Below are 23,834 nucleotides of genomic sequence, written 5' to 3'. Positions count from 1 at the left end.
ATCAAGCAAGAAATCTAACATGAACCACATTAAATCCCCTCCATTTAAATATAAAATTGATTATCAACACATTCTGGCACAACTACACAAGTACTGCGGCATGGAAAATAAAATTTCTGTTATGCAGCCTAGTTATACCTTAAAAACTAACTGTAAAAACAAACATATCTCAATTTTCAATTTGCAGAATTAATATGAAGAATACTTCTAACTTCAGTTTAGAGTAACCTGTTAATTCACTATGTGTAGGTACACATGCCAGTCAAAATATTACAAAATATATCATACAAAATGAAATAACATAGAACTTTGAACAAGTTTTAATTAACCAGTCTTAGTAGATATTTTCACATTTGAACTGTATGAAAACAACTTGTTCAACATGAACACTGTATTATTTAGGTAGAAATCTTATCAGCAAACCCGTAAAAAAAACAGGGGGGAATATATCACTACCTATTATTTTTGTTAATGAGCCATTATGATATGATGAGAGTTTCCCTATTATCTCACGAAATGAGGTGTATTATTTCAGAAGTCAATCATGATAAAAATGCCCAACACCATATTCAATACACTTATTCAATGTTAATACCCATCGCCAATGAAATGAAAACAATAGAATTAGAAGCAACTATCATAAAATGAAAATATAGACATCTAAGTGGTAGATATGAGAGTTGACCACAGCATCATGCAAAATGACTTCCTTCAACACTAGTGGTGGAGCAAAGAAAAGATGAACTGAACCTCATCTAATGGCAGTTGCAAGAATAAAACAGAGGTGTTATGTTTCATACAGCTGGGAATGTATATCCATGAGTTTGATTGCTAACCATTCAGAATGAGAACCAAAGGCTTTTGAGAAAAAATATGATGAAGATGTCCTGGGCACAAGAAATTTACAATGTTTTCCATGTACCATAGGTATTTTGTGATGAGGTGATATACATATATCCTTGGATAAACTTTTTGTGTAGTTTGATTTTGTTTTATGTTAAAAAATGATAACAATATAACTATCTCAAACAATTGAGTTTTGGTATATCAGAGTAATGTGATATATATAAATATATACACACATAGGCACCTTATTAAGAAGTTTTGGGGATACTATGCATGGTTAGAAAGGTAAGAATTGAAAAAATAATGTGGACTCAGCTTCCCACGAAGCTGTTGCAAGAATATATCCATCACTCCAAATTAGGAGATGGTCATATCACTGATGGGAGGTCCTTATACAATGTCTGGCCATTAGCCAACCTTAGTTGCAACAGCCCAAAAAGGTGCAAAGAGACAACTCACAATTATGAATGAGAGTGATACAATCAATGATATTCGAAAACCTATATCACATTTTATAGGAATACATATGTATAGTGAAAGTGTGCCATGGCTGTCAGCATTCCGCCATACAAAAATTTATGGCAGATAGAAATTGGATTTGTTATACATGGCAAATATAAACATTGTTTCCATTTGAAAATTTAAATAAATGGAAAAAACATGGAATAGAAAGTACACAAACATGCAATACGAGTTTCCTTAAACCACCACCAATTAGAATAACTGTAAAAGCATGTAAAAATATTGCTGGTGTTGAGCCTCAGGCAAAATGATTAGTGGGACACCATTCAAAACACTTTCATTATGAACCCATCTCATGCCACAACACACCATTTATTGGTTAATGGCAGGTGCAAAGCAAGAGATTAAGCTCTTAATGGCAAAGTTTCTTACAGCATATCAACCCTTAGTTTATAAAAAAATACATTCTCTCATACACCACTACAAGAATATTCTTAGCCCAGACAATTATCTTAAGTGAGTTATTTAGTTCCTCTTGAAACTAAACACGTTGACAGTCTATCATTAAAAATAATAAGGTCACTGGTGTTTGGGAACAAGGTCTCAATCACCGAATGTCCAGAATGAAAGCCTGTAAATGTATAGCAAGGCTCAGGGAGGAGGTTATATGGGGGACTGCAGGGAAAAGCAGCTGGTAGCAGAGCATTAATTTATATAATAATATATATATGATGGCAATCGTAATTAGAAAGCGAAAATTCAGGTTGTTTTATTTATTATATTTTTTTGGTCTTTGAGTTTGATAAGTGAGTAAAATATTTTTAATTGGTTATTTTTATTACTGTTAATTTGCAGTGGAAGTGCTTCTTTTGGTGTTCAAAAGAAAGGTACATGCCAGAAATTTACGTGAATGAAATTTACTTCATGAGAGCACCATACAATACTGGGTGCACACTTAGAGAAGCTGCATGCAGCAAATTAAAGGGTAATAATATACACGGTAAGTTGGTATATAAATATATATATATAGGCATGTACGTAAATAGATTAGCAATGGTCCTACAAGTTGAAGGACATTACTAGAAGATTTAGAGCAGTTCGGAAGTCAGAATCAAATGTACCAGCAATGAAGAGGATGAGAATATTAAGTAATATTCATGCACTCGAAAAAATCTCACCTACCTTGAAAGGTAATTAACTCCATGAATTTATAATGCAGCATACTAAATGGAAACTATTAACATACAATAGCTGAGAAATAATTGACAAATGCTGTCTACAGAAGATGAGCCAAAAGGAGTAATAGAGACATCCACAGTGAAAGCATGACCACAGTTGCACAGGAACTGCTAATGAAGCCCACAGGATGGCTAGGTAAGGCTCTTTCCATCTCTCACTGGAAAGTCTTTGAGAATACAATATTCCGCGATCTCCATAGATACGGTGAGAGAGAACCGAAGATGCCCAATGAGGGAAGCAATCGGACTAGAATAATACATCAACAGAGAGGGTAGGAATCATTTGTGTGTAGTTTTAATAAACTATGGAAGAGCACCGAGAAAAAACTGTAACACCGGAAAAGATGGAATGAAGTTCAGTATGCAAAATGCATCTTGTGGGCTCCATTGGTTAAGAATGAGGGAGGACAAGAAGAATGAAGGAAAGCAGCTTACAGCTTGGTCTGTGGAGCTCTTGCTGTAGGGGACCGGAATCAAACGTTCTTGCAACTCACCACCTATCACCTTCAAGAGTAAAGGGCAACAACGATCAGAAAACAGCAGTGAGAGTTTAAACCATGGCCAGAGAGGTTATAACAGATCCAGAGGGAGGAGCTAACAGAAGGGTTAGGGTAGGGTGCTCAAGTATCTACAGCAAACTCTGGGAAGAACCTTGTGGGATGGAACAGTGCTAATACCTTGTACCATAGAAATCTTAAGAACCCATGCAGAGCAAACAACATGTGGGACCACATCGTGCTTCTCTCGTTCTTATTTTAACTTGATCCTATCACACAAGGTCAAATTAGATTGGTGAAATAAATTCTGTGCACAAAAGGTGGCTTAGCCGCTTGAAATACCAAGTGGTCAGTAGATTAACCGAGCATGGATGTAGAGCTAACACTCAACCCTAAAATTTTAATACCAAGTGACTTATTAGCTGAAAATAAATAAAACTGAAGCATTTAAAAAAAAAAAGATTACGAAATAAGTGGTTTTATGTCCTTGTGAGCATTTTTACTACAGTGAAATAAGTGAAGTGAACAGAAATAGAGGCGAAAACTATGTGTCCGTGTATGTGTGAGTATATGAGAGCATATATGCACATAAATATGCAAATATGTATACGCATATATAAACAGACATCGAAACACACATACATGAATCCTGTGGATCACATACATATATGTATATATAGCTGTGTGTGTGAATTTCATATACACATATATATGTATGCACATACCATGAAAGTGGGAAAGAAAGACATCTAATGTGTATGCCCAAGTCGAAGAGAGTTTCTAAATAATGTTTAGATGGAATCTAAGATGCAAGTTGCAAGCTCTCACACTTGACAGACATTCACAGTACAACATCCATCTAGATGAAGAGAGAGCTAAAGGATGGGGGAGTCTTGTTGCAGCACTCCATCTAACTGCCATCAAAAGAAGGAGAAATGACAGAGAAAAGAAGCTACTTCAACATTTGTTTTAGGAAATGTGCCAGGAAAAGGAGTTCATTTTCATTGTCATTTTTTAAACATAGTATTTAAGTTGATGGTTATGGGATTCATTTATAAGACTTTTTATTTGTATTAAGTATTTCGTATCAACTGTCACCCTGCGTTCCCCCAATATATTAAACCTAAAAAGGGCAAGCCACAGGGCAGGCATTTGGCACATTACCAACACGCTACACATGGCATGCAAGTGCTAAGCTAATTCCCTTCGAGACAAACACTGAAACCTGATGAGACACCAAAGGAAACCACAGCATCATCACCACAAACCTGATTGTCCTGTCACTACCTGATTTCAATGGAACTCAGCAAGAAAAGGATCAGAGATGTATGCGCAGCATTTTGTGAAAGGAAAACAGGTTCAGCACAATTAAAACCTCCTTAAACCACAAAAATAAATAAATAAATATGCACATGTACGTACAAATATGCACGTGTACGCTTTTAACACACATAGGTGTACGTATATGTCACCTACATTTCTAGGTTTTTTTTTTTTTGAAGCAAGAGTCACACTTTAAAAAATGGAGTCGTTTTGAGCTGCTCTATATACTGGTTTCATGGACCAGTTTAGGCAAATCTGGGAGTTGTTGTAAGGTTGTTGGACGAGAGGAATTCAATGTTTGTGGTGACAGATTCTGCAGGTGATGTGGACTCAGGGGTTGGTATGGGGATATCCTTTGAGGGTTGTTTTTAGAGACGAGAGCGTTCCACTGAGAACCAGGTGCAGATTGTGGAGTGGGGGTGGCAGAAGAGTTGCTCGCAGTGATTCGAGAGGAGGGTTGAGGGATTTGGAGCGAGTGCGGGGCAGATGAGGTCTGGGGGGTAGGGGAGGTTGGCTGGGGAGAGGGAGGGGAGCGGGCAGAGCGGCGGGTTGGGCCACGAGGTGCAGCGGGTGCTGAAGGGAGGCAGCGATTCGGCTCAGTACTTTGTGTCGCAGCCTCATTAACAAATCCATGCGGGGATGCGAGGGAGGAGGGTCTCCTGTCCACCAGGTGGTCCCCCTCTGCCAGCACCAGGTGGGGGTCCTCCGCAGAAGAGACCATCTTCGGAAGCGAGGAATTATTCGATCGATCACGGTCGTTCAGAGGTGACGGCGTTTTGACAGGGTCCTCATCTATGTAACTGATGTCGGACAGGGGGCGAGGGCCAGTGTGGCTTCTAGAGCTGCGCAAACTGTGTAAGCTGTGTAAACTATGTACAGATCGCCGTTCCTCCAGGTCTTCTAGTGTAGACTTGAAAGCCCTGATTACTCGCAGCTGCAAACACAGGGAAGGAGACTTATGAAGGGAGGGTACTACGCACACAAATGGGTCTTGCAATAGATCTTGTTAATAACACTCCATCACATAAGCTCATTGGCTACCACAACAGAGGTGCGGTAAGAGTTCCAGGGATTGCAACTGCATGCTCAAAATGATACTGAATAAATAACACTTATGAGGTGTTAAAACCTTACCATAAGGAGGCAAACCATACAATCAAAGTGAATAACTTCCACATTAGTGGCCTTTGGAATTCATTCTTTTGGAGACTCTTACTGAACTGTCTACTTTGGCAGCAATGATATTTAACTGATGCTGTTCATTGATGTTAATTAAATATTTCATGCAATTAAATTAGTGCTTCTTATTCTGCATGGTAGTATTCACAAGAGTACTTATAAACAGCATTAAAATATTTAACTGACATTAACTGCAAAAATATATTTCAAATAAAGCAAAATCAAATCTAAACACAACTCAGACAATCCAAAATTAACACAATGGAAACCAAAATATGTATACTACTTCAAACTCAGGAATATCACACAACAAAACATGTAACATAAGTATATACTATATCAAAGACAAATACAACCAATGTAAAAGCAGTTCAAACATCAATGAACATCACAGATTCTATTTTCAAATAAATGGATATTTTTATACAGCATGGCTTGGCCGAACAGGAATATGGCAAGGTTAAGGTTAAAGGCAATCATGCAATAAAGCAAATGAAATGACTAGGGCACATAAGTGTACACCAAGTGGTTAACATAAATAACTTAAAAATGAATGCCACAATACACATTAACTAAAGCCTATGATTCCAAAAATAATAGCAATAACTGTAAAAAATAAAATACTTAAAACAAATCTATGAAAAACTAAAATAATAATAATAATAAACTTATTAATAAATGACAGGACAAAACCCCAAACAAATACAAAATAATAATATATACCAATATAAAATAATAACTACTAAGAGGTTTTTAAATGCCATTAAAGTGGATAAATAAATACACGTTCTTTGATGAAGCCACTTTCAGGAAATAACATATGATGGATAAGGGCCTCATTAGATAACTAATGAAAGAGTAAAAAAATATTGTTTCTACCAACTCCCACAAGGGCAGCGGGTAACAGATTTCCACTCATATATTAGTGCATTAGGCCACACTTATTGCCACGAACTCTTTCCCATCATTTGTTATAATCACCTGTAGGGATTTTCATCATTTCTAAAAAAAAATATATGTATACATATATACATACATATATACATGATTTACTTGTATATATGTAAACATGTATCCACATATACATATAAGTATACAAAATAAATGGTCTTATTGGGTTTACCTATATGAGCAATATAAAAACTGCAGAAACTTGGCATTCTGCAGAAGCATAAATAATGATTGGCTCATGCCACGTCTAGCTATTACATAAAAAGCTTTGGAGGACTGTTAGCGCAAACTAAAATCAGCAGAAACCACATAACCCTTTCAACAATCCACACTTTTTTTTACTGTTAAGCATGGGCTTAGTGGCAAATCATTGTCAAACTTAGTCTATACTATTCTTAGATAATTCAAAATTTCATTCCAAACAAAGAATTGCAAAATTTAAGGCACTCTGTTATCGTGGAACAGACGTTATTATGTTAAATATTGGGTACGAACACATCTTGCAATGCATTCTTTTCCAAGCAAAAATTATCCACACCAACACTAAATGCATGTAGCCATGTGCTTTACAGCCTATCTTTGACATGTTTTAAGTTTTATAACATGTTTTATTTACCTAGCTACGTGGAAAATGACAATCCCAAACCACCAGTATAAAAAGATATTTTATAAAAACTCCTTGTTAGAATAAGTATTTATGAATCTAGGTTCAACAGTCAAAATGGAGGTATTGCCGACTCCTACGACAGAGGAGTGAAAAGATCCAATGTTCTATATACTTGGGCCTTGGGAGTGAGAATAGGCATTTTCCCCAAATATAGAGCCCTAGAACTCTGGCAGAAGAAGGAATACGGGCTTCAGGGGATGATGATGATAATTATAAATAAGTAACGAGTGAAATATGGGTTCTGTTTGCTCACATTCTGTGTGCATTGAAGAACAGAGACTGAAGATAAGCTCTGTGCAAGAAGCAAAAATAAGTGAAGATAGTCCAATGTTAGTAAAGGGGAGTTAGGGACACAGGAGAGTCCACGCCTTGATCCATGCTGGATTTCAACCACATTTCAGTCTGCAGCAGTAATTTCTCCATCCCTAACCCCATGCAATAACCACCCCCAATCCTTGTACTTCTTTTGACACTTGGTAAGCTTTGTTGTTTACTTTTTAACTAGGGGATTTAGCCAATGCTACATGAATTACTAGAGCTATGAGGGAGGTTGGTCCATTTCAGACCAATCACCCTCATGAGTACATCCAGAATTCAATTTAAGTCATACAATATATGATGGGAAGTTCCTAACTACTGATATCAACTAAAGACAATCTAAGCAACATTACTGCTACAGACTGGGTTATAATGAAATATTGTGCAAGTTTTTAAGAATTTGGTAATTTAAAATCAATCTTAAACAAACAGAATACATTCTCTCTTCTGGGACACCATTTGACGGTAAAAAAACTGTGCAATGAGTGAGTGTGTCCACGTCTGCTTGTTGTGCATGTCTTTCCTTTTTAAAATAATTTCAAGTGGAAAGTGGAAAAAAGCAAAGTGGGTTTACAGAGGTATCACCCACATCTCTCTCTTTCAATCTTCAATTTCCCATTTACTAGTATTATGCCCCCTCTGGATTGATACAATAATTATAAAATACTATTGAATAGTAGAAAAATGGCTCTGGAGAATTGGTGGAAGTGTACAGAAAAAATATAATTAACTCTACAGATAACAAAGTAATACTTCTTCGAACAAAGCACAGAAAATTTATCACTCTATTAATATGTGCTTCTGCCCGCGAGATCTTAAAAAAAGAACATTATCTTATTGATGAACTAAATTGCTGATAACAATTTAAGGCATAGGTGTCCCATAAAGTTTTAGGCACAGTATGGAGTTCATACAATTGTGATCAACAAGGAGGTATGTATTCAACAACGCACATTTACAAATGTAGCAATACAAATGAAATTTACAAGTGGTAACATTTATAACAATATGGGATCATGAGCAACTTTTATTGTCTAGAATCAGGTAAAATAAATATCTCTGAGGTTTATATGCTCACCGAAGATGACAACATTATATATATCTACATATAATTGTCTATCAATGTATTTTTTTTAATGATAATTGAGCAAATTCACATGACTGTGTCCTATTCTAGACAAAATTAATACTATGAAGCCAAAGTCTTTGCTCTTTTTTCTCCCAACTCCTATATTGAATTATTATATCACAGTCTCTCTCATCCCTTGGAGATCCCCAGTGGTGCACATAAGATTTGGTCCATCAGAATAGGGATTGCACACAACCCACAAGCCTCCACTGTCACCAAACTCAGTGGAAATGTAGTTTGCCCTCTTTTGTTTGACTCCTGCCACATGTTTGCACTGAAAATAGAACTAGCTGTGCTGTACGCTATTATGCGGTAACGAGCTAAATAAAATAATTTTACAAAATGATCAAAATATATTTATTACTATCTACATACTTATACCAACAGTACAGGTAATTAAAAGTAATGCTGATAAGACAAAGAAATGCCCAAGGAATGGGTTAGTAATTGGTTAGTGAAAAAATAAAGATTGACCCAGAAGAGATAAAGCCTTTTTTTCCCTTCACCATATTAAAAAGCAAGTAACAACTAAGAACGTACCCGAAACTTCCAAGCAACACAAAATTACAAAAAATAACCTTAACCAAATAATGATGCAGAAGGTATCATCAAGAAATAAGTCACAAAAGTTGAAAGTAAAATATTCAACGTAAAATTTTCAATGGTTACTGTGATAAATGCAGAAGTATGCCCTCAATAAATAATTTAATTCCATGAACAATGAAAACTTCACTGTAGTCTAGAACCAAAATTTTGCAAGAATTCATCCATTGAATGCAAGGAAAACTTTAAAAAATTTGAATTATAATAACACAAATCTGTACTAGAAATATGGGTTGGAAAAATACTTAACTACTGATATAATTTGAATTTATAATTAAATAAGCATAATTAAAATATTTGAATCACTTTAACTGAGTCCAACTGACTCAAATGCTGCATAGTGCGAAAAATTAAAGCCACTGAATCAAGAAATATTTCAATGCATAAACAAGCACTCATCTAATTCGTCACAACTAAGAATTATAGAACAAACATGGGGGCATCCTTCAGTAAAAGTCACTCCTTGATTAAGGTCCACTATTTGAACTTGTACAGCTCTTTTAAGTGATTGACAGAATAGCTGAATGATCCACTATCAAACTATCGTAGTCCATAATTAAGTTTTCACAAAAATTCTAAAGAAATCATCTTAACTTCAACAAAGATGTTATGTTCATACCATACTCTAATAATTTTGGCACAATGGAGTTGGAAGTTTTGAATAACAGAACAAATTTGTGTTCAGATTTTTTTCTAAAAGATCTGGTACCTGTGACCATTTAAAAGGGAAATTTGGGTTTTCCGAATAATCACCAATATAAATATTCCAAAGTAAGTCATATTCGTACATAAACTTCTGCTAGTGAATTTATTAAAAGAAAGACTATGGAGATCATCAAAGAAAATCATAGATTTTGTGCCAGCATTTGGCTCAGCGAGTAATTTAGCCCAGTGTAACATAAGAAGAATTATTCACTGCAATGGGGAATCAAATAAAAAAGGAGTAATGCATTAACAACATTATCACTTAAAGTGATTTATTTACCCCTTGTTCTTTGACCATCATCTATCAAAGGATTTCCCTGCCGACCTGAGAAGCAACTCAAAAATGAAACTTTCAAAATATATTCTCCATTTACAATAGCTATTTAAGCATTAGTACATGCTAGCTATTAGGTCATTCTTTACCCTGTAATATATTGTTGAGAAGTGCGTAATTTGATGTTATGAGTAATTGTTATCTATTTCCATAGTAGATGCAATACTTCAGCAACACTGATGGTGGTATAATATTTCAGGAAGGGGAGTGACAGCCGAGATGCCAATGAGGCATTGGAGAGGAAAAGTGGAGAGAAACCTGGCATCAGAATTAGCTTACCCTAAATAAAATACATTACGGGTGAAATGTCACACGAAAAAGTGGTGTTCTTGAAGTTCCCTTCACTCAGAGCCAAATGAGGGGATGTAATCTTTTGAGGAATCCCTGCCATCATCTATATACATTCAGTCGCATTGAGTTAAGCTTGGGGTGTATGATATGCCATTGAACTCTTTATGCACTCTTTCTCAGACTAACTACAAGATATTGATACTAAAATGCTGACAAATAATAAAGTAAATGCTACCACCTACACTACTCTCAGTGCACATCCTTTGCCCACCCTCCACACATTTCCTGTAGGCTTTAAAGTGGAAGCTATCAAAGTAAGTTGGTGATATAAATTATGCAAAAGCCCTTGGGAATAACTCCAGTAATGGGATATGTAGCATACCTATAAATATAAGTAGCAGAAAAATAATTGGCTCAAGAAGGAAAGTGCCTTATAATCACTCACTCCCAGCAGGAAATTTAATTTGGACCACAGCTAGTTCACGAGTGCAAGAAATTGTTTTTCCATTAAGACTAGCCTAAAGTCTATTAATTCACACGTCTTACAGCAACCTCTCACACAGGGACAATTACCACAATTTATATTTTTTTTGACAAGGTGAACAATGGCAATATGCTAATTTTGGAATTCTAATTGAAAAAAAAGGCTGATTACCAAATGGATTCCACTAAAAGATAAAAGGAACTGAGCCAGGCATTCCCTCCGGTGATGATTAACTCTGATTGATAACTAACACTTACTTATCCAGGGTAGAATAAAAAAAAATTCCTTAGGTGTTTGGGTTTCAGTTTCAAAACAATAACAAGTAGGCTGGCATAGTTTTGAGTTTTCAATACTTAATCCGAGGGCTAGCTGATCTATAAAGAGATTCAAATGACAAAAATTTTTGGTACAAAAGAGATATGTATAAACTTGAAAAATTCTTAAGAATTATACAGGCTCCCGATAACTGCAGGACAAAAGATGTGAAAATGAAATCAAGGCATACAAAAAAACTGAATTAAAACCATGAAAGAAAAATTGTAATACAGGCTGAATCGTATGCCAAAACCCAGTAAGAAAAACACTAATAAACATACATAACTTTTTGGAAACTATGCTACATAACTGGTGACCAGCAACACAGAAGGAAATTAGAATATTTCCTCAGTGCTAACTAAAAACATCAATTGGAACAAATTCATGCAAATATGCCATGTAAACAGCAGTTGCAGTATATTAATGGTGACAACTATTACATTCTGACCAGCAAATATTCACTTCTACCTTTGGGAAAGAATGTAACCGTCACGTAAGAAACTAGTAGTTTCAGGTGAAATGCATTGGAATCGATCCATCAATAATGACAGAGATCTTGCAAGTTCCACTGGGAACTAGCAAGATCACTTTCGTTTAAGTTACATAAGACTTTACGCTTCCCTGGCATTAGATTCAGGTCAAATCATCACGGGAACTCCACCAGATAAGTAGATCAGGCATTGCCGACATTTCAATGGCTAACTCTGCCAAATGCTCTAAGGACAATGCTGGAGTTGGCCATCGAAAAGTTGGCAGTGCCTGATCAACTTACTGGGTGGAATTCCCAAGAAAACTTCACCAGAATGAAACTGTGCTCAGAACTGATTTACTTAAGGATAGAGGGGGAAATAGTCACAGGTACCAATTGACTTACTGTGACTCGTTTCTGTAAATGTAAAAAATATAAAAGAAGAAGGAAGGAAGTACAAGAACACCACAGGAAATAGCAGAGAATAGCTTTTGAGTAGTTCCCCAGGGACCCAATTCATGTTTACCCAGAGATTCAAGTGATTTCAGTAAAATACATAAATATTGCACCAACCATGCACACAGTCTTTACTTCATAATATCTATTACAACAGAAGTTCACTAAAATAAATAAAGCATTCCAAGAAAACCAATTACAGAATTAAAATACATAATTACACTTCATGCAAATACTCAAGCCCACAACAAAAGCAAACATCAGGTGGCACAGTATTTAAATACTAACACCACTTTCAAATGGAAAAAATAGAACAGTTTTCATTACAACCATCATGTAGGTGTAGACAAACTGCATTTTTGAATGCCTACTCTTACAATTTTAACATTTTCCATTGCAGCGCTAACATTTCTTGGAAGGAAACCTAAAAAATACATTTAAGGGTTAACATGTCTAAGTGAGTCCTTGGAATAAATGTCACACATTTCTCATCCTAGGCAATACTTTTGGAAGGACAATCTTCTGATGACAGTAAAACATGATGTCTGGCTTTTTGACAACCAATTCAAAGATTTAGGCATGACAGATAATGCAACTGAGTCTTCTTAAATACAAGTGAAACCAGTAAAACAAAAAAAATGTACTGTTCGTAAAATGAATGATATCTGACATACCACTTAAATAATGGTGTTAAAATATAACAACCACATCACCAACACAACCAGTAATAACATCAAACTTGTTTTAATCACAACTGAAGTAAAACCTTGATTCCCACGTTAAATGACTTCCTTGAAACCAGTTTGTGGATTTAATGGCGGTGACTTGCTTTCTTACCAACATATCTTTAAAAACTTTGCTACCCAATGTTTAACTTTGACAGCAAATAAATCTGGAAGCAACTGAAACTGCTTTAATGTTACCCAAGCCACTCACGCAGAGGCTCTGGGGAAGTGCTGTTAGCAAAAAAGCAGAGGCAAATAGTAATACTTTCCATTTAAGCAACTATTGATTGGATATGCATACCCAACCACTACAATTCATTAGTAGTATCTCTGGAAAAGGTCTTGGAGAACTAAATCTTCTTTCTTTACCAACTATAGGTACACAAATATTGGTTCAAGAGGCATGCACCTCTTACTAGACAGGAAAACTGTCTCCTCTTTCGGTATTTTTTTGGCAAGCCTCATGCAGAAGCTTGATATACAGGTACTAAACATCTAGAGCATACTTTGTTTTTCAAGCCATCCATTAAAGGTATGTGGAAGGAAAAGTCACATACATACAAAGAAATAAAATAAAAGGCTGTCAAAAGAGAAGATTTCATTTATGACACTTCTCTTAAGAAGAACCTTACATGACCAATCACCCAACTCCCTGTAAGAGTAATGGGATATATTATTTGTGTAATATGTGATAATGGTTGAACATTGAGTAAATATGCAAGTTGAACAGTTTGACACTAAATATAGTAGTGAAATATAACTACACATGCTCTTCTATAAGTTTTTCCATTTAATCACTTTATGACAAAACACATAAACTGGTCATATATTTGAATTCATAGAAATGTAATGCAAGTATGCGGAGCAATACAGCCAATGCTTTATGTATGTATTGTAGTATGAATAGGTAGTGTAAGAAAATACGTATAGCTAGTATACTGAAATTACATTATAAACGCATGCATCACAAACAGTTTCAAGTTGAGTAATATCAAGTCTGGGAAAAGATAAGAAAATTAGTAATTATTTTCTCTCTCACGAAGATATATAATAGATTATGTGCTGCAGTCACAGAATATGTGAGAGAATTCACAGAGCCATGTAGCAAAATAGCATGCAACAAGAGTGAAGCCAATATGGTTGTTTTATAATTCAATTAGGTTGACAGAAGAGTTAAGGTGACAGATAAAACACACTCAAGAATTTTTGCCAGCCACATTGACAGGAGGAGTTACACCCACACCTACTAATACTGAGATATTGAGCTAACTCCAGTCTTAATGGTTTTTCATACAACCAGGGCACAGTTGTGAGTTGGTCAATTCAATTGCATGTAATATGCAACTAGCTGTGTGCAATACGGATGAAAACCAATATCATAATAAGACAGTACAGGTAGACAAAAACTATTTCATTTTCAAAGTCTCTGTCTTCAAATATGAATAGTACACATTGAATGATCATGAGAAAATAAGTTTGCTAAAAACTCCACAGCCAAATTGGGAGTTTCTACAAGAAATACTTTAAAGTTGTGCTTAATTTCATGGACCTACTTGTAAACCCTAATTGCAATGCTACAAAATCATAGTTGTGTGCTCATAAAAAATTCCTGCTCTCAAACTACTGTTTCATAAAAACACTTCCTTATTTCCATCACTGACTTACAGGAAGACATTATCAATCTTAAAAATACCAGGGATATAATGGAAAGAACTTTTTAAAATGTATAGCATCCAATTTTGGTCAACAAGGAGTAATAGAATATATTTCCACAAATCAAACAAAAATTTTGCTTACGGATAGTTTAGCACATGTTGCTCCATTGTACCAAAAATGAAAAATTCTGCTTCAGGAATTTGGAATATAGATTACGTAGTTCTTTAAAAAATATAGTTATGATCAAAGAATATTATGGACCCAAAAGGAGTGTTTCTAATTACAGGCCAGATGGTCTTAAATTTCTAATGACTAAACTATTCAACTATGTGCTTGCATGCTACTTGACTGCCTAATTCCATGGACTACGTACATTACTATTTAATTAACCTGATCCGAAAAATTGGCAGTTACAGTATAAGGCATGAGGATGAACAATTTGAAAGCACTCATCCACAAAGCAGTGAAAGTTGGTTTATATTTTTATCATTAACACCAGTGATTTTTGTATGCAACATTAAATGTTCACCAACAGACTAAAAGAAGAATGAGATCAATTTCTATTATGAAAACAGCTATCAGAATAGAAAAATAAAGAGAATTACTACAGTAGACTCGTTATTACGAAGTTCACAGGACCGAAAAACCCGAGGTTCGTAATAACGAAGTTCGAATGAACAATTCTTTAAGGAGTCGTTGAAAAAAACCGTACGGGATAAACGGAAAAAATATATATATTAAAGTCAGGGTCCGATACACGAACTAGATGCATTCCAAGACCTTGTTCATAAGTTGATAAACCTATCTAGCTTAAAAGGCTGCCGAGAGTTGTCCGATGACAGGCAGAATGTTATAGGTCGGGGCAGTGTTGCCAGGTAAGAAAGGGTCGGTCACCAACGCCTACAAAGGGCTCCATGAAGAAAGGAGCTGGAAGGAATGACGAGCGTGAAGGACCCAGAGGAAGAATTACTTGTTTTGGTGATTCGAAGAAAGGTCATGTTTTGGATGATCAGGCATATTTCGGTGCTCTTAATGCATTTGACAACGTTGTATGACTGGGCGATGGTGTGAGGTACATTTGGGGGACAGCGATTGGCTGTAAACCATGTTGGTGCAGGGTTATCCGCCCCTCCTATTGTGCCGTCATCGGACAACTCTCGCCGGCCGGACTGTATACAAGGCATCGAGGAGTATGGTTATCCTGTAGAATGCAACACTTCATAACAATTGTGCGCTAACTCACTATTGTGACAAACTGATCTAGCTGGGCGTGCAAAAAATCGCTCTCCACATCAAGTAAGAATGGGCGAAACGCTGAACAGTTCCTTAACTTCACACCAGATTCAATGATACTTTGTTCAGATTATGCCCAGAGTGTGAGTTCCTTACGCCACACCGTGTAGCAACGGCCAAATCAAAAAGCACCAAATTCAAAATTTGAAATTTGTGAATGCTGGTATCTCTGAAAGTTCGTAAATCGAATGTGCGTAAGAAGAGAACTAACTGTGCATCAAATTTAAGAGCTGTAATGAGTCGGTCATCAAAATTCCCCAGGAATGAAGCTTATTATATGATGTTGCGTGTATGGTGAAGAAAGAACCATAATTGACACTCTGGGGCACTTAAGAAGAACTTAAACGTGGCACGATTATTAAAACTTAGCATCGTGTATATCCACCTAAATGCCGTTGCTTATTCGTGGAACTTCGTAATAAAGTTCATTTTGTAACTGCTGGGACCGGGACTGAGGTTTGTATTTTCGTAAAAACAAAAATTTTGTAATAACGTTTCTTTTACTATAGCTTGCATAGATAGGCCTTTTCATCAGGACCAACGATTTGCTTCGTAATAACGAGAGATTCGTAATAACGAGAGATTCGTAATAACGTTGTTTGCATTAACCTTTTGCACAGTTAAGATAGTAAACATGGATGCTTTTATTTTGCCATCCCGTATTTGTACATCAATGATATCAACCAGTTTTAATTGAAAAATGTTCGCCGAACTTCAAAGATATTAACTCTAGCAAAGACTTGAGAGATGAGGTTGTGTTTCTGCTTGGGCAAGGCTTACATTTAAATACTGTTAAAGTCTTGGTAAAACTTGGATTAGGGATACAGAATTCTTGTGAATATGCCCTTCAAAAGTAATTAATTAATTACCTATTGATGCCAATCCCTGCTGATAGGAAATAGTGAAGCTCTTCCAGTCAGCCTCATAAAAAAATTCTCAAAACATTGACAAATGGTATCATCCATGACAAATATTTATACAATCGATGAGTATAAGAGCCATCCCCAATCATGCTCTAACAAGGGAGGGTACCTGATGACCAATAGTAACTGCAGTAGTACAGCCAGACACAGCCCTCAATGGTTGGTTACCGTAAAATGACACAATTGAGTCAAGGAAGAGCGCCCCTTCCATTTTTCATCCCCGTCTCTTTGCCTATGGCCATGCTCTCACCCCACTCTCTCTGATAGTATATACCCATTGCTCAAGAAGCGTACATTAGGCACATTATATTCTGGGCATCGAAATAATTACAACAAAACTTTTTGTTTTAAAAGCAAGACCTACCTATCATTTTAGCTCCATTGAAATTTTGATGAAAATCAATGATTAAAACTTTCCAAAACTGGTAATCTAAGAGCTGTGGTGTTCTCAAGAGTTTAACTGGAGATTAACGAATATTGGCATTTCAGAACACAAAAAACAATACTTTGAAGAGACAATTTTACCTATCATTAACTATTTTCAAAAGGGATGTATCCAATTTGAAAATAATTCCTAAAATTTTGGAGTAAGTGTTGGTCTAATGCATAAAGACTTACGCTCAACCTAAAAAATACTGTCAATCTGTCCTCCTCACTTAAGTCACTGATATAACGCAAATTTAAAGATGACAATGCTGAAATTGCCCTAAGTTATAACAGCCACTCAAATTCTAATACGTCATTGGTGTTAATTGAGATGGACATATTTTAAGGGTTAAATTCTCAGCTAAGCTAGCATGATATGAAAAACTGAACCATTCATAGAGATGCTTGGAATGGGCACTTAAATTACCACCAGTATAAACAAAGGATTGAAATTTCACTGCCTCATGAGAGTGCTTTCAAGGAGAATTTTGTCCATGTGAAGGTGTGATGGACACTCGTTCAGTAATTGTGAATGAGTTCTCATACACATACTAATATAACTTTGTCACATCACTTTCCCATGCTTGTTACCAACTTTTAAGAATATCTCTTTCACTTACAAATATACATAAATGGAAATTACATAACTATTTTACCTGTTAATGGTTAATCTATTGAGAGGATCATTAGATTTAAGTAAATTCCATCTAACCTTATGGAACACCTATGACTATATAAAAAAATCATTGTCCTCTGAAAATAAAATGCATTAATAAATTCTAGCATTAATTTCTAAGAAATCTACACCGTTACAACTGAAAAAAATGATTGATAATAAAAAATTGCACTGTAAAACTGATGATTCAATCCTTTCTAATTAAAACTTTAATACTGAAAACTAATTGAATTTTTGGGTTGATTTTTTACAATGTATTCCACTTCCCAAATAGGAATAGCCTAAAAACAGGCTTCATAAGCAGATAATGTTTCTGTAAATGTAATTTTATATATACTGATAAAAATAAAGTAATTACTTAACGCAAGTTAACAATCAGGATACATATTTCACAGCTAATAATAAAATTAAAGCTCTTCCCGAATCAATTACAAACACTTAAAATAAAAATTAGAAGGGGAAAGGATCTATATTAAAGATATCTGTTCTGAAAGAAATTTCTTTTAATAAAGTTGAAATGAAAAATGTATAGAATAAATAAAAATTAATTTACTACTAAGTACCACAAAAATAACATTAAATAATAATTAAAAATAGTCTACAAGTATGTGGCAAGTTTAAATATAACTTAACATCCTAATGGCTATTTTGCAGTTCTTTGGTTAACATTGACTTAATTGGGTCGGCCAATATTATTTACAATTGACACTGGAATTGGTCATTTGAGAAAACGAATTGTTGGTTACTGATGGGCAGAGTAAATTAGTGATGAATTCAGTGTTAATAAGTTACTTGGCACGTAGACGGTGTTTGGTATACAGTGGGTAAAAAAAACCTTGCTTAATTTTGGAGACGATTTCTGCATGGTGTGCTGTTTCAATTGACAAAAATATTTTACCTGAGTTTGCAGCCTTGTCAGTCCTCTAATCCACAATATTTGTCCGGCTCTAGGCTTCTTTTCTTGGGAATCAGGGTCAAACTTCTCTTCACCTAAATTAACAGTATTGGTGTACTCCTCAGGATGGCCTCTGCCCCACCTAAAATTATTACAATAGCATACTTTATTGAGGAACATTATTTAACAGCAACGGATTTTTAAAAAAATATAGCACTACAAGCAAAAATAGAATTAATGCTTATTGCTAGAGATGCATGAAAATCGCAAATGCGATAAATGCGATGTGTGCAAATAAATGCGACATAGATGCGATGACTGGACTTATATGATATTTTAACGCAAATTTCCTTTTACGAGGGCAAAATTCGTACATTATGTGCCGAGGGCAGTTTAAATGCTCCGCCGACACTCACCGCTTAAAGCATGTGAGCGACTGGCCAGCTGCTAGTTGGCTGGGACTCTACGTGGCCATGAACTACAAGTGGGCGTGGGCAAGCTATACCTCCGCCACTATATGTCTTATTCCTTAATTTATTATTGTTCTACAACATAATTGCTTAGAATATTCAGTATTTTGTCATATAACTGTGTTTCACTACATTTTATCGTCATCTACCTCATTATGAAAATAAAAAATAGACGCTACAAAATGCGATTAACTGTTATTGAACGTGCTATAAAATAAAAATGAAAGTGCAAATTTCACGTATCTCTACTTATTACATGAAAATAGTAAGCATACCACGGTATGGATAATTAATCTAAAAGTACCATATTTATCTGAATATAGTCCCCCATTTTTTCCCATAATTGCCCGCGGTAAATGTAAATGGGGGACTATGTATATTCAAATGCATATTCTAAATTTTTCCCAAAACTGAGGCCTCAAAATTATGGGGGGGGGGGGTGACTATATTCAGAGAGGGGCTATATTCAGAGAAATATGGCAAGTGGCAAGTTATTTACAATTAAACATGGGAGATACTTCCAACCACAGATAATTTAATAAGTATCCAATTACTGGCTCAAGTTTATCTTTCTATCCATTCCAAATAAAGAAACATGAAAATGCAACTTGAGAATGAATATTCTGGCTAAAATTTACTCTAAGCTCCTCTCAAACATAGCCTCCATTGGATACTATGTAAAAAAATGCCAATGAGCTGAAACACAACACTTATTCCTCAACAACTACAGAGACTGCACAAAGCCACAGTTGATTTGAATGTAATATCTAGAGATGGGTCGAATAGCAGATTTCTCGAATTCGAATATCGAATTCGAATATTAAATCATTGCTCGAATATTCGAATACCTCGAATTTCGAATACCTCGAATACTAAATGATGAATGCTGGAATGTTTGACTCGGTTGCCTATGCAGCAGGCAACACAAGATTTTGGGGAGTAATTTTGATTTACTTCAAAGGATTCGAACAGGAATTTAGCTGATTAATGAATATTTTAATTTTATGGAAACAATTGGGCATATAATTAATTCAACTAACATCGCTTTACCCCCACTCCTGCTGCCAAGTGCTAGCTGACAATCTGAGGCGTTTTGCAAAATACAGGTGCTTCTCCACCGGATTTTCTTCAATTATTTTCAGTCCATCTTTGGAAGTTCTCACGAGATAAGCAGATGAATTTGAATTTCTAGCGGGGAAAAACCCAATATCCTGAGAAAATATCCCTTCGACTGTGACAAAAGAGATTTATAGCATAACTCATAAATTGTAACTTGATGTATGTTTTCGAAAAAAATACCGCATCAACTTCCGAGAAGCTCAGTTGCGAGGATATTGAGTTTCGCCAGAATGCTAAGTCTCCCTCGTATTTTGACCTTTATTTCTTTGCGTAAAATGCTTAAATAAACTCAGAAATATGTCGTGTTTGGTCTTATTCTTTTTGAAATTACGCGCACATTACTAATATTTCAATTCAATAAAGGTGTAACATCAATTGACGAAAGTCATTCTTAGACACCTTTTGTGCTAATAGATGACTCATGCAGCGGTTGACCTCCACAGAAATGGGGAACTTCGAAGCTAGTAGGAAAAAAAAGGTCAGTGGGGGAGAAAAGGGAGGGCCCGAAACAAGTTTCTATTGTTCTCGTGTAACTTGGTATTTTTTCGAAGCTAAGGTCTTCGTAATATGATCCCTGCGCGAGCTGTGACCTTTTTTTTATTTCAAAGAAGAGGAAAGCTTCAGAGGGGGGGCTGGTGCTGAGTGGAGAGGGATACCAGATCTTGGGAAATGCGCTAATGTAAGTATCCCACGGTACTCACACAGCAGTTGACCTCCAGAAATGGGGAACTTCGAAGCAGGTAGCCAGAAAAAGGTCAGTGGGTGAGAAAAGGGGGAGGGCGTGAAACACGTTTTTTTTGTTCTCGTAACTCGATATTTTTTTCGAAGCAGGGGTCTTCGTAATGCGATCCCTGCGCGAGCTGGGAACTTTTGTTTGATTTCGGAGAAGAGGAAAGCCTCAGAGTGGGTGAGGCGAGTGCTGAATGGAGGGGGATAGCGGATCGTGGGAAATGCCCTAAGGATGCTATCCCACGGCACTGAGGTTCTCCTGGTGGGGGGAATCGGGGATTTTCGGATTTTTTCACCCGACCATTTTCTGTTCCCCTCGTCGAACTCTTTTCACCGCTAAAATCCACGAATTTGATGTAATTCGTCAACTTGCGTAAAACGGCACTGCGAGCACTAAATGACTACAGTTCTCTACATTTTTCCGAGTCAACTACCAACGACGTGCGTGCGACAGTGTATGACGCGAAATTCAAAGTATTCGAGGTATTCGAGGCGGTACTTTTCGCATAAATATTCGAAACCTCGAATATCGAATACTTTCTAGTATTCGAGGTATTCGAGTATTCGCGGATACTATTCGCACATCTCTAGTAATATCCCATCCAGTGAGCAATGCTTTATTAATAACATCAACTTACTATTGCAGGCTTTCATTTAAATTCGAGGGTGCAAAATAACATTATATTTAATGTGTAATTAATTTTAAAATACCTAGATAGAGAAAAATGTAAGACCTGCAATTCTCAGTATTTATACTTATTCCATCAAGTGTGAAAAAATTAATTTCATCAACATGATCTGATTTTTTCTTAACTCAAATAAAAAAAATATTGATACAAATACCTATTTGAATATTTGAATAAAACTATATTAAAACAGTGACTATTAAGTGAAGGGCAGACACTAATGGAAATATCTAATGTTTGATTGACCAAAAGTTCCACTATTGGATAAAATTAGAGATGGGTCGAATAGCAGATTTCTCGAACTCGAATATGGAATTCAAGTATTAAATCATTGCTCGAATATTCGAATACCTTGAATACTAGAATTGCGCAAAGCATATTAAACTTATGTTTCTTCTTCTACTTCACTTGATGAATGTATAAACAAAAACGTATACAGTGGAACCTCGATCTATCGTTTTTCAAGGGGATGGATGAAAAAAAACTGTGAATGCGGGAATGTTTGACTAGGTTGCCTATGCAGCAGGAAACCAAAGATTTTGGCGAGTAATTGTGATTTCCTTTATAGGATTCAAACAGGAATTTAGCTGATTAATGGAATATTTTGATTTTAGGGAAACAATTTGGGCATATAGTTGATTCAACTGACACCTCCTTCAAATATTCAAAGGGGACACACCACTTCGCGAAAAAATGATTGCATGCTGTCTCAGCATTTACACTGCTACGATGGATTTCTGTCTGATGTATACATTCTTATCTACCAAACGCCATTTCAGCGGCACGCCCATCTGATACTCGGCTTCATCCAACAAGTAGCGTGCTTTACCCCCATTCCTGCTGTCAAGTGCCAGCGGACAATCTGAGGCGTTTTGCACATACACGCACTTCTCCACCGGATTTTCTTCAATTATTTTCAGTCCATCTTTGGAACTTCTCACAAGATAGCAAATGAATTCGAATTGCTAGCAGGGAGAAATCAAATACCCTGAGAAAATATCCCTTCGTCTGTGACTGTGACAATAGAGATTTATACTATAACTCATAAATTGTAACTTGATATATGTTTTCGGAAAAAAATACCCCATCAACTTCCGAGCAGCTCAGCTGCGAGGATATGGAGTTTCACCAGAATGCTAATTGCAAGTCTCCGTCATATTTTGACATTTATTTCCTTGCGTAAAATGCTTAAATGATGTCAGAAATAATTCGCGTTTGGTCTTATTCTTTTTTAAATTACGCGCACATGACTAATATTTCAATCCAATAAAGGTGGAATCAATTGCCGAAAGTCATTGCTGGACAACTTTTGGGCTAATAGATGACTCATGCAGCAGTTGACCTCCAGAAATGGGGAACTTCGAAGCAGGTAGGCAGAAAAAGGTCAGTGGGGGAGAAAGAAGGAAGTGTGAAACACTATTCTATTGTTCTCCTATAACTTGCTATTTTATTTTGAAGCTTTTTATTCTTGGTCTCCTTAATACGAACCCTGCGCGAGCTGGTGCCTTTTGTTTGATTTCGGAGAGGAGGAAAGCGTCGGAGGAGGGGCTGAGGTCTGATGGATGGAGGGGGTAGCGGATTTTCGGAATTGTGTTACGTAGTTACTGTCCCATGGCACTGAGGTTCTCCTGGTGGGGGAAACCTGAGATTGTCAGATTTTTTTCACCCGATCATTTTCGGTTCCCCTCGTCAATCTCTTTTCGCTGCTCTAATCTGCGAATTTGATGTAGTTTGTCAACTTGCCTATAATGGCGCTGCATGCACTAAACGACTAGAGTTCTCTACATTTTTCCGAGTCAACTACCAACGACGTGCATGCCACAGTGTATGGTGCAAAATTCAAAGTATTCGAGAGGATACCTTTAGCATAATTATTCGAGAACTCGAATATTAAATACTTGCTAGTATTCGAGGTATTCAAGTATTCGCGGATACTATTCGCATATCTCTAGATAAAATCATGAGAAAA

General features: G+C 36.1%; 1 protein-coding gene across 16 annotated transcripts in view; it reads right to left on the bottom strand.

Moving 5' to 3' along the window:
* Nucleotides 1-23,834, bottom strand: part of LOC124170630 (plasma membrane calcium-transporting ATPase 2) — a 611,417-nt gene that overhangs the window by 4,898 nt on the left and 582,685 nt on the right. For 13 of the 16 annotated variants that reach the window (XM_046549474.1, XM_046549473.1, XM_046549486.1 and 10 more), the window contains 2 exons: nucleotides 18,865-19,003; nucleotides 3,057-5,300 (listed from right to left, as the gene is read on the bottom strand). In XM_046549474.1, the coding sequence (XP_046405430.1) occupies nucleotides 4,587-5,300; nucleotides 18,865-19,003 (853 nt within the window). In that variant the 3' untranslated portion in view covers nucleotides 3,057-4,586. The other 3 variants (XM_046549487.1, XM_046549489.1, XM_046549488.1) reach the window with 3 other exon arrangements.

Source organism: Ischnura elegans, chromosome X (assembly GCF_921293095.1).
Source record: "Ischnura elegans chromosome X, ioIscEleg1.1, whole genome shotgun sequence".
Taxonomy (NCBI): domain Eukaryota; kingdom Metazoa; phylum Arthropoda; class Insecta; order Odonata; family Coenagrionidae; genus Ischnura; species Ischnura elegans.
The sequence above is the reverse complement of the archived record's forward strand: the minus strand, read 5'-3'. Positions and strand labels throughout refer to the sequence as shown.